Here is a 17,889-nt window from a genome sequence, read left to right as displayed (position 1 = left end):
TTTAAATAAAAATGAACATTTAACTTTTTTACACAAAAAATTTACTTCAGCTCCAATTTGTTTTATTTTACCAAGGGTAACAGGAGAAATTGGACCCAAAAAGTTGTTGTCCAATTTGTCCTGAGTACGCTGATACCCCATATGTGGCAGTAAACCACTGTTTGGGCGCATGGGAGAGCTTGGAAGGGAAGGAGCGCTATTTGACTTTTCAATGCAAAATTGACAGGAATTGAGATGGGACGCCATGTTGCGTTTGGAGAGCCACTGATGTGCCTAAACATTGAAACCCCCCACAAGTGACACCATTTTGGAAAGTAGACCCCCTAAGGAACTTATCTGGATGTGTGGTGAGCACTTTGACCCACCAAGTGCTTCACAGAAGTTTATAATGCAGAACCGTAAAAATAAAAAATCATATTTTTTCACAAAAATTATATTTTTGCCCCCAATTTTTTATTTTTCCAAGGGTAAGAGAAGAAATTGGACCTCAAAAGTTGTTGTCCAATTTGTCCCGAGTACGCTGATACCCCATATGTGGCAGTAAACCACTGTTTGGGCGCATGGGAGAGCTCGGAAGGGAAGGAGCGCCGTTTGACTTTTCAATGCAAAATTGACAGGAATTGAGATGGGACGCCATGTTGCGTTTGGAGAGCCACTGATGTGCCTAAACATTGAAACCCCCCACAAGTGACACCATTTTGGAAAGTAGACCCCCTAAGGAACTTATCTGGATGTGTGGTGAGCACTTTGACCCACCAAGGGCTTCACAGAAGTTTATAATGCAGAGCCATAAAAATAAAACAAAATTTTTTTTCCCACAAAAATTATTTTTTAGCCCCCAGTTTTGTATTTTCCCTAGGGTAACAGGAGAAATTGGACCCCAAAAGTTGTTGTCCAATTTGTCCTGAGTACGCTGATACCCCATATGTGGGGGGGAACCACCGTTTGGGCGCATGGGAGGGTTCGGAAGGGAAGGAGCGCCATTTGGAATGCAGACTTAGATGGAATGGTCTGCAGGCGTCACATTGCGTTTGCAGAGCCCCTAATGTACCTAAACAGTAGAAACCCCCCACAAGTGACACCATTTTGGAAAGTAGACCCCCTAAGGAACTCATCTTGATGTGTTGTGAGAGCTTTGAACCACCAAGTATTTCACTACAGTTTATAACGCAGAGCCATGCAAATAAAAAATATTTTTTTTTCCACAAAAATTATATTTTAGCCCCCAGTTTTGTATTTTTCCAAGGTTAGCAGGAGAAATTGGACCCTAAATGTTGTTGTCCATTTTGTCCTGAGTACGCTGATACCCGATATGTGGGGGGGAACCACCGTTTAAGCGCATGGGAGGGCTCGGAAGGGAAGGAGCATCATTTGGAATGCAGACTTAGATGGATTGGTCTGCAGGCGTCACATTGCGTTTGCAGAGCCCCTAATGTACCTAAACAGTAGAAACCCCCCACAAGTGACCCCATATTGGAAACTAGACCCCTCAATGAACTTATCTAGATGTGTTGTGAGAACTTTGAACCCCCAAATGTTTCACTACAGTTTATAACGCAGAGCCGTGAAAATAAAAAATCTTTTTGTTTTCCCACAAAAATTATTTTTTAGCCCCCAGTTTTGTATTTTCCCAAGGGTAACAGGAGAAATTGGTCCACAAAAGTTGTTGTCCAATTTGTCCTGAGTACGCTGATACCCCATATGTTGGGGTAAACCCCTGTTTGGGCACACAGGAGAGCTCGGAAGGGAAGGAGCACTGTTTTACTTTTTCAACGCAGAATTGGCTGGAATTGAGATCGGACGCCATGTCGTGTTTGGAGAGCCCCTGATGTGCCGAAACAGTGGAAACCCCCCAATTATAACTGAAACCCTAATCTAAACACACCCCTAACCCTAATTCCAACGGTAACCCTAACCACACCTCTAACCCTGACACACCCCTAACCCTAATCCCAACCCTATTCCCAACTGTAAATGTAATCTAAACCCTAACTTTAGCCCCAACCCTAACTGTAGCCCCAACCCTAACCCTAGCCCTAACCCTAGCCCTAACCCTAGCCCTAACCCTAGCCCTAACCCTAACCCTAGCCCTAGCCCTAACCCTAGCCCTAACCCTAGCCCTAACCCTAGCCCTAGCCCTAACCCTAGCCCTAACCCTAGCCCTAACCCTAGCCCTAATGGGAAAATGGAAATAAATACATTTTTTTTTATTTTTCCCTAACTAAGGGGGTGATGAAGGGGGGTTTGATTTACTTTTATAGCGAGTTTTTTAGCGGATTTTTATGATTGGCAGCCGTCACACACTGAAAGACCCTTTTTATTGCAAAAAATATTTTTTGCAATACCACATTTTGAGAGCTATAATTTTTCCATATTTTGGTCCACAGAGTCATGTGAGGTCTTGTTTTTTGCGGGACGAGTTGACGTTTTTATTGAAAACATTTTTGGGCACGTGACATTTTTTTATCGCTTTTTATTCCGATTTTTGTGAGGAAGAATGACCAAAAGCCAGCTATTCATGAATTTCTATTGGGGGAGGCGTTTATACCGTTCCGCGTTTGGTAAAATTGATAAATCAGTTTTATTCTTCGGGTCAGTATGATTACAGCGATACCTCATTTATATCATTTTTTTATGGTTTGGTGCTTTTATACGATAAAAACTATTTTACAGAAAAAATTATTATTTTTGCATCGCTTTATTCTCAGGACTATAACTTTTTTATTTTTTTGCTGATGATGCTGTATGGCGGCTCTTTTTTTGCAGGACAATATGACGCTTTCAGCGGTACCATGGTTATTTATATCTGTCCTTTTGATCGCGTGTTATTCCACTTTTTGTTCGGCGGTATGATAATAAAGCGTTGTTTTTTGCCTCTTTTTTTTTTTTTCTTACGGTGTTTACTGAAGGGGTTAACTAGTGGGACAGTTTTATAGGTCGGGTCGTTACGGACGCGGCGATACTAAATATGTGTACTTTTATTGGTTTTTTTTTTTTATTTAGATGAAATGTATTTATGGGAATAATATTTTTTTTTTTTTTTCATTATTTTGGAATATTTTTTTTTATTTTTTTTACACATTTGGAAAATTTTTTTTTAACTTTTTTACTTTGTCCTGGGGGGGACATCACAGATCAGTGATCTGACAGTTTGCACAGCACTCTGTCAGATCACTGATCTGACATGCAGCGCTGCAGCCTTCACAGTGCCTGCTCTGAGCAGGCTCTGTGAAGCCACCTCCCTCCCTGCAGGACCCGGATCCGCGGCCATCTTGGATCCGGGGCTCGAGCAGGGAGGGAGGTGAGGAGACCCTCGCAGCAACGCGATCACATCGCGTTGCTCCGGGGGTCTCAGGGAAGCCCGCAGGGAGCCCCCTCCCTGCGCGGTGCTTCCCTGCACCGCCGGCACATCGCGATCATCTTTGATCGCGGTGTGCCAGGGGTTAATGTGCCGGGGGCGGTCCGTGACCGCTCCTGGCACATAGTGCCGGATGTAAGCTGTGATAAGCAGCTGACACCCGGCCGCGATCGGCCGCGCTCCCCCCGTGAGCGCGGCCGATCGGCTATGACGTACTATCCCGTCCAGGGTCAGATAAGCCCAGGGCACCTCGACGGGATAGTACGTCTAAGGTCACAGAGGGGTTAACACACCGATTTACCTCAGTATTTATAAGCCAATACCAGGAGTGGGTGACGTGTTTCTATTATACGTTTCCTAGGATTATTCCACTCCTGGTTTTGGCTACAAATACTGAGGTAAAATCCTGACCGTGTGACCGTGGCCTCCCAGCACTCTATAGTGTTTGTCACCTAATTACACATCTTTAGAATTATCCCTTTGACTGGTGAGTGGGGCGTTGTTTTCCCCAGACTTGTGGTCCCTGTGGCCGTGATAACGTTATTCCCAAGAGCCGACATCTCTCGCAGAACGCCCGGCTTTCTTCGCCCACGTCATTGCACCTCCGATACCCAGTGTACGCTTGCCAGCTCCTGAGGCGCACTGCGCGTGCCCACAATGATGAAGACGGGGTATTTAACAACACATATACGAATGGTGGTGGGTTGGAGGGCATGGGGGACCTGACAGGCTCACTTCAAAGGGAATCTGTCATTGTTGCCTCTTAATCTGAGAGCAGCGTACTGTAGAGACAGAGACCATGATTACACAGCAATGTGTCACTGGCATAGTGTATATTTGCTAAAATCACTTATTGGCAGGGGATTAACACTAGAGGACTGGTAAACCTGCTGCCATGTAGTCCTCCATATTACTGAGCTCAGTATAGCCTAGCCTCTACCTACCACAGATTGGCAGCTTTCTGCCTATGCACAGTGTACACAGAAAGCTGTAAATCAGTAGTGTGGTCGGAGTTATACAGAGCTCTGCATTCAGAGACCTGCTAGATCTGCAGCATCAGCCGAGTAAGTGACAATCTGTATCGGTGCTGGAATCAGGGTATCTGCCCCTACATCATGGTGCTATCAGATGGGGTAACAAAATCTCAGTGACAGATTCCATTTGTTCTCACAATGAGTTTTTGACTTTATATTTTGTCTGTGTAAAAAACGCAGCGTCTCACAGTTCCAGCAAAGTGGATGAGATGTCTCCACATCTCATGGCCACTCTTTTTACTTCAGCATGAAGTGACCGGCGGTGCCTGTATGTTATACAGTCCCTGCATGTGGTGCAGCTGTGGCAGAGCCGCGAGACATGCAGCCGCGGGGACTCGGACGGGTTATTGGAGCACGCTGAAGACATTCGATTAGCAGGTGTCGAATAGCACCTTATCTGAGTATTGCTCATCAGTGTTTCACCAGTTTCCAGCCACATAAGTGAATATTGTGGTCACTGTATGGACCGGAGGAGCGCGCACACAGGGCCGGCTCCAGCTTTTTGAGGGCCCCGGGCGAAAGAGTCTCAGTGGACCCCCCCCTTTAACATATACCACGATTCATGATGCACAGATACAGCAGAGAAATATAGCACAGCCACGTAGCATATAACACAGCCCATGTAGTATATATAACACAGCCCATGTAGTATATATTACACAGCCCACATAGCATATAATACAGCCATGAAGTATATAACCCAGCCCACATAGCATATAACACAGCCACGTAGCATATAACACAGCCCACATAGTATATAGCACAGTCCACATAGTATATAGCAGTGTGGGCACCATATCCCTGTTAAAAAAGAATGAAAATAAAAAATAGTTATATACTCACCTTCTGGCGGCCCCCGGATCCAGCCCAGACCTTAGCGATGCTCCCGCCAGGTCCGTTCCCAGTGATGCTTTGCGGCAATAAACCGTGATGACGTAGCGGTCTCGTGTGATCCTATGTCATCTGGGGTCATTTCGCTATGCATCACTGGGAGCGGAGCTGCCGAGAGCATCGCGAGGAGCGGGAAGGCTGCGGGGGACGCCGAAAGGTGAGAATAGCACAATTTTTTTATTTTTTTAATTATTTTTAACATTATATCCTTTTACTACTGATGCTGCATAGGCAGCATCAATAGTAAAAAGTTGGTCACACTTGTCAAAATGGGCCCCCCGTCTCACTAGGGCCCCGGCACTTGCCCGGGTACGCCGGGTGCTGACGCCGGCCCTGCGCGCACAGGCCAGGCTGCCATCAGTGCTGACCCAGTATCTCACTAGCCCATACACTAGGCGAGTTGATAATGACTTAGGGACAAAGATGAACTTGCCTCTTTTCTTTTTTGTGCTATTGGTCTGAGAAAAACCATGTTCCCGGCCCCATAGCCTGTAATGGGTATGTGCTCTGTCTGTGGAAATCCCAGACGTGTGAATGAGGCCTAACCTCGGATAGGGCAGCTTTACACTACAGTTCTTTAGTGGAGATGGACGAACCCGAACAGTAAAGTTTGGTGTCAAAACCGATAACTTACTGTTCGAGCACGGACATTGAACATGTACTTGACCAGGAATTCCATGTTACTGTTTGGGTACGGCCCCCCGAACACTGGGTGTTTGTCGCGCTGTCATGTGTATGGCAGCACAGCAAACACCTTCTGATCAGCGGTAAAATAATTTCCGCCTGTCAGAGAGCTGCGATTCCCATGCTGTCAAAAGACAGTGTGAGCGCTCAGCTGTGATCGGGGGTATAAACTTTACCTCCGATCACTGGTGTCAGCTGATGGGACAACTGCTCCCATCATCCGACACCTGCTGCCGCTAATAACAGTGAGAGCAGGAGTGGATGGGAGTATTCATCTGCCGCTCCTGCGCTATAAATAATAATAAAAAAAAAAACATGGGTTCCCTTGTATTTTTGATAACCAGCCAGACAAAACTAGGAGCTGGGGGCTGCAATCTTCAGCTGTCAGCTTCAGCAAGGCTAATTATCAAGAATAGAGGGGTCCCCGCTCTGTTTAATTATTTAAATAAAAAAAACGGTGTGGGTCCCCCCATTTTTGACAACCAGCCTTGCTAAAGCTCACAGCTGGGGGCTGGTATTCTCAGGCTGGTAAGGGGTCATGGATATTGCCCCCCAGCAGCCCACAGCTGCCCAGATACAGCACATCTATTAGATGCACCAATTCTGGCATTTTGCCCGACTCTTCCCACTTGCCCTGTAACAGTGGCAAGTGGGGTTCATAATTGTGGGGTTGATGTCACCTTTGTATTGTCAGGTGACATCAAGCCCACAGCTTAGTAATGGAGAGGCGTCTATAAGACACCTATCCATTGCTAATCCTATAATTATAGCCAGAATAAAGTCCTTTATGTGAAATAATACTAAACACTTTTTTCCATTTTTATTGAAATGCCTAATTCCAGCGAAGCCCTCGATCTCCTGTTATTCAACTAAAATTATAAAACAACAATATACCCATGCCTGTCCGTCGTTCTGTCCCACGCCGTAATCTATGTCTGGGCATAAACAGTTTTCAACCTTTCAACCAAGATGGAGCCAATATAACACCGCCCAGGCTAAAAACCACTGGTGAATGAGCTGCTGGGAACGCAGCCTCAGAGACCGGTGGTGACATCATTGAGGTTACGTCCGGTCACTGAGGCTCCGTTCCCAGCCGGGCTGAACTGCGGTGACCTCGGTGAGATCCCTGCTAGCACGGTCAGAAAAACTCTCACAGTGCTAGCGGGGATCTTACCAAAGGGGGCAATATCCATGGCCCCTTACCAGCCTGAGAATACCAGCCCCCAGCTGTGAGCTTTAGCAAGGTTGGTTGTCAAAAATGGGGGGGACCCCACGCCATTTTTTACATTTATTTAAATAATTAAACAGCGTGGGGACCCCTCTATTCTTGATAATTAGCCTTGCTGACAGCTGAAGGTTGCAGCCCCCAGCTCTGAGTTTTGTCTGGCTGGTTATCAAAATTAGGGGAGAACCCACGCCATTTTAATTATTTACAGCGCGGGAGCGGCAGATGGCGGTATTCATCTGCCGCTCCCTGCTTTCACTGTTATTAGTGTCAGCAGGTGTCGGCTGATGGGATCAGTAGTCCCATCAGCTGACACCAGTGACCGGAGGTGAAGTTTATACCTCCAATCACAGCAGAAAGAGCTCCCGCTGTCTTTTGACAACATGGGAACCGCGGCTCTCTGACCGGTGGGGAGGATTTCACTGCCGATCAGAAGCGGTGTTTGCCGTTCTGTCATGACATCGCAGCAAACACTGGATGTTCGGGCCCCCCATTCAAGTGATTGGGGTTTGAGTCCGGGTACTGTTCTGGTACCCGGACCCAAACTTTTTGTAACTGTTTGGCCGAACCCTATCATCCAGGTGTCTGCCCATCTCTATTCTTTAGTCATCGATACATTGGATAATCCCCCACACACTGCTGTGTACAGATGGCATACCCCGCTGGCATCCTCCAGCCCTCAGTGCTCCTACCTCAGTGCACGGCCCAGTAATGAAGCATGCAGGGACGCTGCTGCGGTTGTGGACGTAGATTAAAGGGAACCTGTCACCCCGTTTTTTGAGACCGAGATGCAAACTCGGCTTTGGGAAAATGGCCGCCGAGATCTCTTGTGCGCACGCGCGGCATCCCGCGGCCATTTTCCTGAAGCCCCGTGCAGCAGAGCACTACATCTGCGCACGCGCGGCCCCAGGAAGATGGCCGCCCCCACCGATGACGGGGTGATAGCGCAGATCGCGCGCTCCTTGTTCACGTGCCCACAGTGGATTAGTCACCTCAACGTGCGGACACCACTACGCCACCAACGTAAAGCTGAGGAAGAAACAGCGCTGTGAACACGCCCACCCGACCTGACCAGCCTGATTGACAGGCGAAAACGGCAACTTTGGTAATGTATTGCGCAGCGTAGGTGGGGAATCAGGGTACACTACATACACTATAGTAACGCACAGCGCAGGCCCTATTTAACAGTATTTATAGCTCAATCTCAAAAAACGGGGTGACAGGTTCCCTTTAATGTCTATTTCACATTACTGCACAAAGCTCAGTGTGCCCCCTGCTGTTTTATTTTTGATATTGCATCCTTTATGTCTGTCACCAAAATGTTTTTTTTTTCAATGTATATGGCTAATTCTTTTAAAGTGGCGCTGTCGTTCTCAAAGCAGTCTTATGGTATGTATGCCTGGAAATAGGAGCCTGGCAATCACATGGCATTTACATTCAGCAGTCTCTGGTCAGGGGGTCCGGTTATCAGTGATTTTCTGATATGCAGAAGAGGAAATAACGGACAGCACATAGTCAGTACACGGATGACTGCACGTGGTCAGTACACGGATGACGGCACGCGGTCAGTACACAGATGACTGTGCGGTCAGTGCTTTTCACGGATCTACATACTTGTAGGGTAATTCTGATCTGTGACCTGGATCAAAAACAGATGTCGTTTTCATTATTATTTCTCTTTTGCTGACCGCGTGGTCCACATGGATAGAACAAGTATGGGGACTCCGGCCTCCATCATGGAGCACATGCCTGTTCCGGTCTGTGGGGTTGTTAATATGTTTGGGGTTTTTGCAGATGGAGACAGGTCTGGTTACGGATCCGAATTGCCCATACACATGGGTCTGTGAGAATCATATAAAGCACAGGGATGTGGTCAGCGTGCAGTCCGGGACTAGCAGTGCCATGGATAGGTGACGCTTTGTAATTTTCTTTTATTTATCCGTACATGAAAATCACGGATTGTAAAAACTGACACATGGACCAGCACTAATGAGCCTCAAATCCAAAGCATCGGTGAAGCTTGGACTGTGCGACCTTGGGGCTCATTCAGACATCAGATTTTCTCATGCTTTTCAGATACCTCTTGTACCTATGACGGCCTATGTCCAATCTTTTCCTCTGACTAAGGCTGGAGTCGCACACAATGTATAAAAAATCTGTCCGATTTTGTCTGCTGAGAATCGCACAAATGTTCTCCGTATGGTGATCCGTATCTCATCCGTCAGGATGGGTTTTTTCCTAAAAAAAAGTATCCGTGTGTCATCGGTATCTCATCCGTATGGTGAGATTTTCTCACACACTTGCAAAATGAGCAAATAATGGCTGAGCCTTTCCTGTCACCTGCCCAATGGCTGAGAATTTCTCGCAAGTCACACTGACGGTCCGTGTGTAATCCGTATTTTTCTCGCCCCCATAGACTTGCATTGGCGTTTCTCAGCTGAGATACGCGGACAATCGCAGCATGCTGCGATTTCACTCACAACTATAATACGGACGAGAAAAAAGCGGAAGATGTGAGCTGCCCCATAGAGAAATACTGGTCAGATTTTTTATCGCATAGCACTCGTCCGTATTACAGACTAGTGTGATTCCGGCCTGAGAGTGAGGAGAGCTGAGAAGATGGCGCTCATCTTACATAAATGTTCCAGATAAGTGCGGACTGAGACATCGGAAAGCTAAAAACTCTGTGGCCGCCCTCCCCCCCCCCCCCCCCCCGCTTCGCCTCCCTGTTCCACAGCGCATGGACGGTACACTGGTGCCATCTGCGTGCTGTGTCTGATTTTCACAGACTCATAGATTTGTATGGGTCATTTTGATCTGTGACTCCAATCAAAATAGGATATGTCTCGGTGATTAATTTGCGGACATGCGATCTGCAAAAAACGGACATGTGAACGGAACCATAGACTTTACCATACGGATAGAACACGTACACAAAAAACGGATGTCTGAATGAGGCCTTAATGTGTTTTTACTATTTTATATAATATAGCGTTTTTAACTCTGTTTTTGGTCTTAAGTGATACTGTGGAAAGTGTGAATTAGAAAGGATTCCCGGGTGCTACAGAGTCCTGCAATAATCCATAGCGGATGTGGCCTTAAAGACATGAGCACCCTAATACCACAGTGACCGCTCCATAATGCCTGCAGGGCTGGGTCACTCGGGTGGAGCATGGGCACAGATGCTCTGTAGGGGGAAATGGTTGTCATGCCAGTCTGCCACACTATGTCCGTGCTCGGTCCTCATTTGGGAATCACCGATGTTACTGTATACCTTGCACATGACTAGTGTCTGCATGCACCAATATGTTACAGCAAAATAGCACGCCATCTATCTCTGTAACTTAGCTGTACAATACAGTTTTCGAACTCCACTTTTTTTTAAATGTGTCTTCTAATTGCAAGCATTCTGTTTAGCGAAGATAGTTTACTAAATTTTTTTCCTTCCATTTTTGTGACCAGAAAACATGCAACATTTTGAAATAACCACAAAATGAATGAGCTTTTTTTTTTACCTACAGTGCGGTTTTTTTTAACACATTAGTTCTCTGCGTTTTTTTCCCCCTTTTAGCTCAGTGAGGCGGAACAGCCAAGTTACACAACAGAAGGCACTTCTGACAATTTCCTGCATTTTTTTTTACTAAAGAAATAACACTAGATGCGAACATTTTCTATGGCCTTGTTTCCACATTGCATAAAAGCTTTGTTTTTCTGTGTGGAAAGTCCAAAATGGGTGTTAGGTCAAAGACAGTGGATGTGATCTCATGAAAACTCCTAGAAGGGAAAGAAACTTCAACATTTTCCAAATGGTAACATTGCCCAAGGGTCTTTCTAGGAGGCCAGATACCGTATATTGCCTATAACCAGTGCTGGTCTATGATATTATTAATTTTTAAAGCCTCATTAGTTCAATGGTCCTGTACATGTGAAAAAGTGTTGATATACAAAACACATATATAAATTTTAATTAACAAACGAACAGTGTCAGACTGGTACAGAATGGAAGAGGACCCGGACCTTATGGGACTACAAATGACCCGGTAATGGGTGACGGAGGCAGTAGTTCGAGGATTGCAGCACTCTGGGTGCAGTGATGTGACAGTGGGGTCATTGCAGGCTCTGTCTGAAGGTTCCAAATACAGGAGACAATCGGACATTTTGGGGTACTGAATTCCAGAGAATGGGGAGTGCTTGGGAAAAATCTTAGAGGCAATTGGATGGTGAAGGTAGGAGAGAAGAAGGTCTTGTGAGGACCAAATATTATTATTCCGTTTGTCTCATATAATGAGTTATCTGAGGAAGAAGTTTGATCATCTCCAAAACGAGTAATACAATAAAAACTCTTCATCTACCTGACCTTGGACATCTTCCACTGGCAGCACTCGGAATATCCTGCAAGTTTTTTCTGATTTTCATATGAAGATTACATTATAGATTATTGTCCGTTAGCTTTGATGGTTAGGAAGTTGTTAGTAATTTTGGTTAGGGCAGTTTCAGTGGGGGGGTGGGGACAGAAGCTGGATTGTAGGTTGTTGAAGAGCGAGTTAGATGAGAGGTCTCAGGAGGAAAGTTCAACGTCGTGGACATAATGGGAATAATGATATGGGGTGAGACAGCAGCTGAATGTAGAGGTTAGATTAAGTGATGGCTTCTTCTTCATGATGGACATTGTTGCATGTTTGAAAGAAGGGAAGACAGCAGAAGTTAATGGAAGGATGAAAAACTGGGTTAGGGCTGGTATATACAAGATGGTGAGGTTGTAGAGGAGGTGGGATGGGTTAGAGTCAAGTGCACAAGTGCGGTATGATTTGGCAAGAAAATTAGTAAACTTTTCTTTGGTTATATAGGGAAGGGCATTGGTCTGTTCTGTGGAAGCGTTGTGGTAGTTGAACACTAAAGCTGATGTGATCACTCTGGTTTTTAAAATGTGAGGCAAAGTCTTCTGCAGAAATAAGGGATGTGAGAAGGGACAGTGATGGCTGAAGAAGGGAATTGAAAGTGCTGAATAATTGTTTAGTGTTGTGTGATAAAGAATATCCGAGAGTTATGAAGTATTCCTATTCAGCCAAAGTGATGGCCAAATTGTGAAACTTGTTATGTGATAAAGTCTTCATGTGACGGCTTTTATTCTCCAGTGCTAGTGTTGCTCTGCTACTCTGGACACTTGTTTTTTTTTTTAATGAGCTGCTATGCCAAGGTTGTCCATTGATTTGTTGCCTTCAAATTGCAAGAAGTAAATAGATAAAATGACATTTGTTACAAATGTTACATATAGCGGGACCACACGAAGTCCTAGCCTGCCATCAGAGTTGGCACCTCGAGGAGTCACCCGGTGCTAAATATGGCTATGCCTTATACTCAACGATAATCACTTAGGCAGTATAGGGACAAATGACCCCAGTATTTTCAGTAAACTGAATCCAAGAAGAATAGTTTCTTCTTGCGGAGAGTGACATGTTAAGCATGTCGAGATGAGGAGACTTAAAGCCGCAATGCTCCTCTGGGAAATATGTCCTCTTCCTCTCTCAAGAGACAATTAAATTGAATAAAAGCTAAGTTTTAGGGCTTGCTAGTGAGGGTTTTTTTGGTATCCCCAATTTGTCTGAATATGTTACGGATGGAGCAGGCGAACATTGCGCTCCTGAAAGAGGGGACGGCAGAGCGGAGTAATATAGCAAGCTTTTAAGCTTGAAACATAGTATCGTATATTTTCCATTACAATCGTTGGGTAGATGCCCACTTTCACCAGCGGATTGACTCTTAACAAATGCGATCAGTGACAAACTAGAGAATTATCAATGGCTGCACATGTTTACGGTGACGATTGTTCAGGCCACCATTGCCTGGATATAAAGCTGCTAGAAATGCACATATCTGAGGCAAATCTTATTTACTTCAGCAATAATAAAATTCATAAAGGACAAAACAAAGAGAAGAAATGTGCATATTAATTCACTGCAGGTTTTATATAGCGATGTGTGATCCTTTTTTGAATTATTTATATGTCTGGTAAATAAATATGCAATTTGTTTTTATTTTTTTAGAAAATTAACAAACTGCAACATAGACTCTGTTACTATGAACCCATATAGAAATCTCTATTAATCTGATTTATCTTCTGTTTCAGTGACTGGATTCATTAACACACTGACCCCAAAATTCTATGTTGCTCTTACTGGAACATCATCCCTCATATCTGGGTTAATATTGGTAGGTATAAGTTGTTCCAAACGTTATAGTGTCACTTGCAAAATGCACCATCAGGAATTATTATAAAGCCAAGTTCACATTAATGGGTTCTTCAGGACAATATTGATAACTTTTTCACTGCAATGGGAACGGAGCTACAGTACCTGAAAATGGACACTACATGGTGTATCGAGCTGTGTTCTTCTGGCTCTGTACACTTCTGTGGCCAACAGTTGGGCAATTGGAGTGCTGTGTGTCTGATACCCCCCTTCAACCTGACATTGATGGCCTATCCTAAAGATAACGCTTCAGTTTTGCAGTCAACACACCTTTAATGACGGTTGTGTGGCAAAACTTTGTAGGATTTAAAAAGAAGCAGTTGGAGGTAATTTTAGAATTTCTTCTGTAGGAGACATTTATTGTGTAGCTTCTTGGAAATTGCAAAGGTAAAAGGTTTGTTACATAAAATTCCTTATTCGGCAAGCCTTATCTACTGTGCAGGTAATAACTGCTAGATCTATGTAGATCTCACCACTGGTACCTTGTAGGATACCGCTGGCTGCAAACCGTCACCAGTAGCAGCTGAATGGACCTACAAACATAAATTTTAAGACTATGGCATTAAAGATGTGAAATAAACTGAGTGTTGCAATGCGCCCTGCTATCTTCGGCAGCCCCCTAGACTTTGAATAGAGCAGCAATGGGCATGTGCGATCTGTCGCTAAAATCAACTGCTGCTGTTCTGTGTCCATTGATAGAGCAGCAGTGTGCATGTGTGACCTGCCACTAAGCTCTACTGCTCCTGTCTGCGGTCTTGTGTCCATGGATAGAGCAGCAGTGGGCATGTGTTACCTGCCACTAAGCTCTACTGCTCCTGTCTGCTGTCTTGTGTCTGTGAATAGTGCAGCAGAGGGCATGTGTGACCTGCCACTAAGCTCTACTGCTCCTGTCTGGTGTCTTGTGTCCATGGATAGTGCAGCAGTGGGCATGTGTGACCTGCCACTAAGCTCTACTGCTCCTGTCTGCTGTCTTGTGTCTGTGGATAGATCAGCAGTGGGCATGTGTGACCTGCCACTAAGCTCTACTGCTTCTGTCTGCTGTCTTGTGTCTGTTGATAGAGCAGCAGTGGGCATGTGTGACCTGCCACTAAGCTCTACTGCTTCTGTCTGCTGTCTTGTGTCTGTTGATAGAGCAGCAGTGTGCATGTGTGACCTGCCACTAAGCTCTACTGCTCCTGTCTGCTGTCTTGTATCCGTGGATAGTGCAGCAGTGGGCATGTGTGACCTGCCACTAAGCTCTACTGCTCCTGTCTGCTGTCTTGTGTGTGTTGATAGTGCTGCAGTGGGCATGTGTGACCTGCCACTAAGCTCTACTGCTCCTGTCTGCTATCTTGTGTTTGTGGATAGAGCAGCAGTGGGCATGTGTGACCTGCGACTAAGCTCTACTGCTCCTTTCTGCTGTCTTGTGTCTGTGGATAGAGCAGCAGTGTGCATGTGTGACCTGCCACTAAGCTCTACTGCTCCTGTCTGCTGTCTTGTATCCGTGGATAGTGCAGCAGTGGGCATGTGTGACCTGCCACTAAGCTCTACTGCTCCTGTCTGCTGTCTTGTGTGTGTTGATAGTGCTGCAGTGGGCATGTGTGACCTGCCACTAAGCTCTACTGCTCCTGTCTGCTATCTTGTGTTTGTGGATAGAGCAGCAGTGGGCATGTGTGACCTGCGACTAAGCTCTACTGCTCCTTTCTGCTGTCTTGTGTCTGTGGATAGAGCAGCAGTGTGCATGTGTGACCTGCCACTAAGCTCTACTGCTCCTGTCTGCTGTCTTGTGTCCGTGGATAGTGCAGCAGTGGGCATGTGCATGTTTGACCTGTCACTAAGCTCTACTGCTCCTGTCTGCGGTCTTGTGTCCATGGATAGAGCAGCAGTGGGCATGTGTGACCTGCCACTAAGCTGTACTGCTCCTGTCTGGTGTCTTGTGTCTATGGATAGTGCAGCAGTGGGCATGTGTGACCTGCCACTAAGCTCTACTGCTCCTGTCTGCTGTCTTGTGTCCGTGGATAGAGCAGCAGTGGGCATATGTGACCTGCCACTAAGCTCTACTGCTCCTGTCTGCGGTCTTGTGTCCATGGATAGTGCAGCAGTGGGCATGTTTGACCTGCCACTAAGCTCTACTGCTTCTGTCTGCTGTCTTGTGTCTGTGGTTAGTGCTGCAGTGGGCATGTGTGACCTGCCACTAAGCTCTACTGCTCCTGTCTGCGGTCTTGTCTGTGGATAGAGCAGCAGTGGGCATGTGTGACCTGCCACTAAGCTCTACTGCTCCTGTCTGCGGTCTTGTGTCCATGGATAGTGCAGCAGTGGGCATGTGTGACCTGCCACTAAGCTCTACTGCTCCTGTCTGCGGTCTTGTGTCCATGGATAGTGCAGCAGTGGGCATGTGTGACCTGCCACTAAGCTCTACTGCTCCTGTCTGCGGTCTTGTGTCCATGGATAGTGCTGCAGTGGGCATGTGTGACCTGCCACTAAGCTCTACTCCTGTCTGCTGTCTTGTGTCCATGGATAGTGCAGCAGTGGGCATGTGACCTGCCACTAAGCTCTACTACTCCTGTCTGCTGTCTTGTGTCTGTGGTTAGTGCTGCAGTGGGCATGTGTGACCTGCCACTAAGCTCTACTACTCCTGTCTGCTGTCTTGTGTCTGTGGTTAGTGCTGCAGTGGGCATGTGTGACCTGCCACTAAGCTCTACTGCTCCTGTCTGCAGTCTTGTGTCTGTTGATAGAGCAGCAGTGGGCATGTGTGACCTGCCACTAAGCTCTACTACTCCTGTCTGCTGTCTTGTGTCTGTTGATAGTGCAGCAGTGGGCATGTGTGACCTGCCACTAAGCTCTACTGCTTCTGTCTGCAGTCTTGTGTCCGTGGATAGAGCAGCAGTGGGCATGTGTGACCTGCGACTAAGCTCTACTGCTCCTGTCTGCTGTCTTGTGTGTGTTGATAGTGCTGCAGTGGGCATGTGTGACCTGCCACTAAGCTCTACTGCTCCTGTCTGCTGTCTTGTGTGTGTTGATAGTGCTGCAGTGGGCATGTGTGACCTGCCACTAAGCTCTACTGCTCCTGTCTGCAGTCTTGTGTCCGTGGATAGAGCAGCAGTGGGCATGTGTGACCTGCCACTAAGCTCTACTGCTCCTGTCTGCAGTCTTGTGTCCGGTCCAGAACAGAAGACAAAATCCCGCAGCCTAACAAATATCTATCCAAATAATTTAGGTTTTCAGATGCCTCAAGCCTTTTAGAATGATACAATATAATATGTTAATATTATAATTTAGCCATTATTTATTTGTAGCACAGATGAAATGCTTTGCCAGTAGTTATCTAGAAGGCCTCAAGGTGGCGCCTCAGACCCAGAAATAAGCAGCTTTATTGCGGCTGGGGATGGTACACGGCTCCCTAGTTTCATGTCTTTTACTGTTGTAAAGAAGGCAATTTAAGGAGTTGTCAGGATGTTTTAAGAAATAGATGAACCTTTTATCACCGTCCATGAATAGAGACATTAACAAGGACTTTAAAAAGTGTCCTCTTACCTCACTGTTCTCTAGTGCCGTGAGACCTCCTAGGCAATAGTTATAAATAAGCTGAGGAGTGTAGAGTTTTGCTTTCTATAGAGGATTTTGAGTGGTGTCGAGAACAGAGGGGTGGTCCACTGAGCTGTAAAACAATAAAACATTTATCAAATGAAACCTATATAAGTGTGAAAAGGATACAGCCTCTGAGAATCTCTGTACAGTGGACACTGAGAGCCCACTACACCGTAATACGGAGCTAAGGAGATTGTGTACCACCATGCCATCTGTGCGTACATGGCAATGCCACGGGCAGAAGCCATTAGACACAGGGATATCTGCAAATTCCGTTTGCATTATTTTTTTTTATGTTTTTATTCTTAAGATTCCTTCTTTATCAGGATAAAACAAACCATATTTAGTCAGCATAATTAAATTGTAAGTCATACTGGCAGAGATGGGAGGAGCGGAGGGTGCTCTCATGATAATTGGCTGTAATTACCCTATTACCGCTGTTCTCATGTGGAAAGGGGAACAGAAGGTTATTTCACTGTATACGGGGATATTGGTTCCATACTACTGGAGCAAGAAATTTACTGCGCTCTCATTTTCTTAATAATTAGAGGAAGGGTCTGCAGGCAAGAATAAAGAGCCTGTGAAGTAGATACATTGTTGAAGGTGTAATCAAGGAGCACGTTCTTATTGATAAAAGCAAATGTAGTGGAGATCTTGGGGAGATCAGTGCCCTCTTCTCTCTGTGGTGGAGGGCAGCAGTTATAGGAGGACCCAGTGTCTATTACACGGAGCAATATAGTGAGAATATTCACACATTGGGGCAGATTTACTAATACGGTGTGATAGACAGCATAAACTTTAGACAGTCAAGACCCTCAACTTTATTACAGAGACATAATGTATGTTGGATGATAAATTTATCATCACCCCCCCCATTGTGAC

At 45.7% G+C, this 17,889-nt stretch overlaps 1 protein-coding gene across 5 annotated transcripts in view; it reads left to right on the top strand.

Moving 5' to 3' along the window:
- Positions 1-17,889, top strand: part of ST7L (suppression of tumorigenicity 7 like) — a 224,845-nt gene that overhangs the window by 1,953 nt on the left and 205,003 nt on the right. For all 5 annotated transcript variants that reach the window (XM_069761734.1, XM_069761732.1, XM_069761735.1 and 2 more), the window contains exon 2: positions 13,320-13,402. In XM_069761734.1, the coding sequence (XP_069617835.1) occupies positions 13,320-13,402 (83 nt within the window). The remainder of the gene's footprint in view (positions 1-13,319; positions 13,403-17,889) is intronic.

The sequence above is a fragment of the Ranitomeya imitator genome, chromosome 3 (genome assembly GCF_032444005.1).
Source record: "Ranitomeya imitator isolate aRanImi1 chromosome 3, aRanImi1.pri, whole genome shotgun sequence".
Taxonomy (NCBI): Eukaryota; Metazoa; Chordata; class Amphibia; order Anura; family Dendrobatidae; genus Ranitomeya; species Ranitomeya imitator.
The sequence above is the reverse complement of the archived record's forward strand: the minus strand, read 5'-3'. Positions and strand labels throughout refer to the sequence as shown.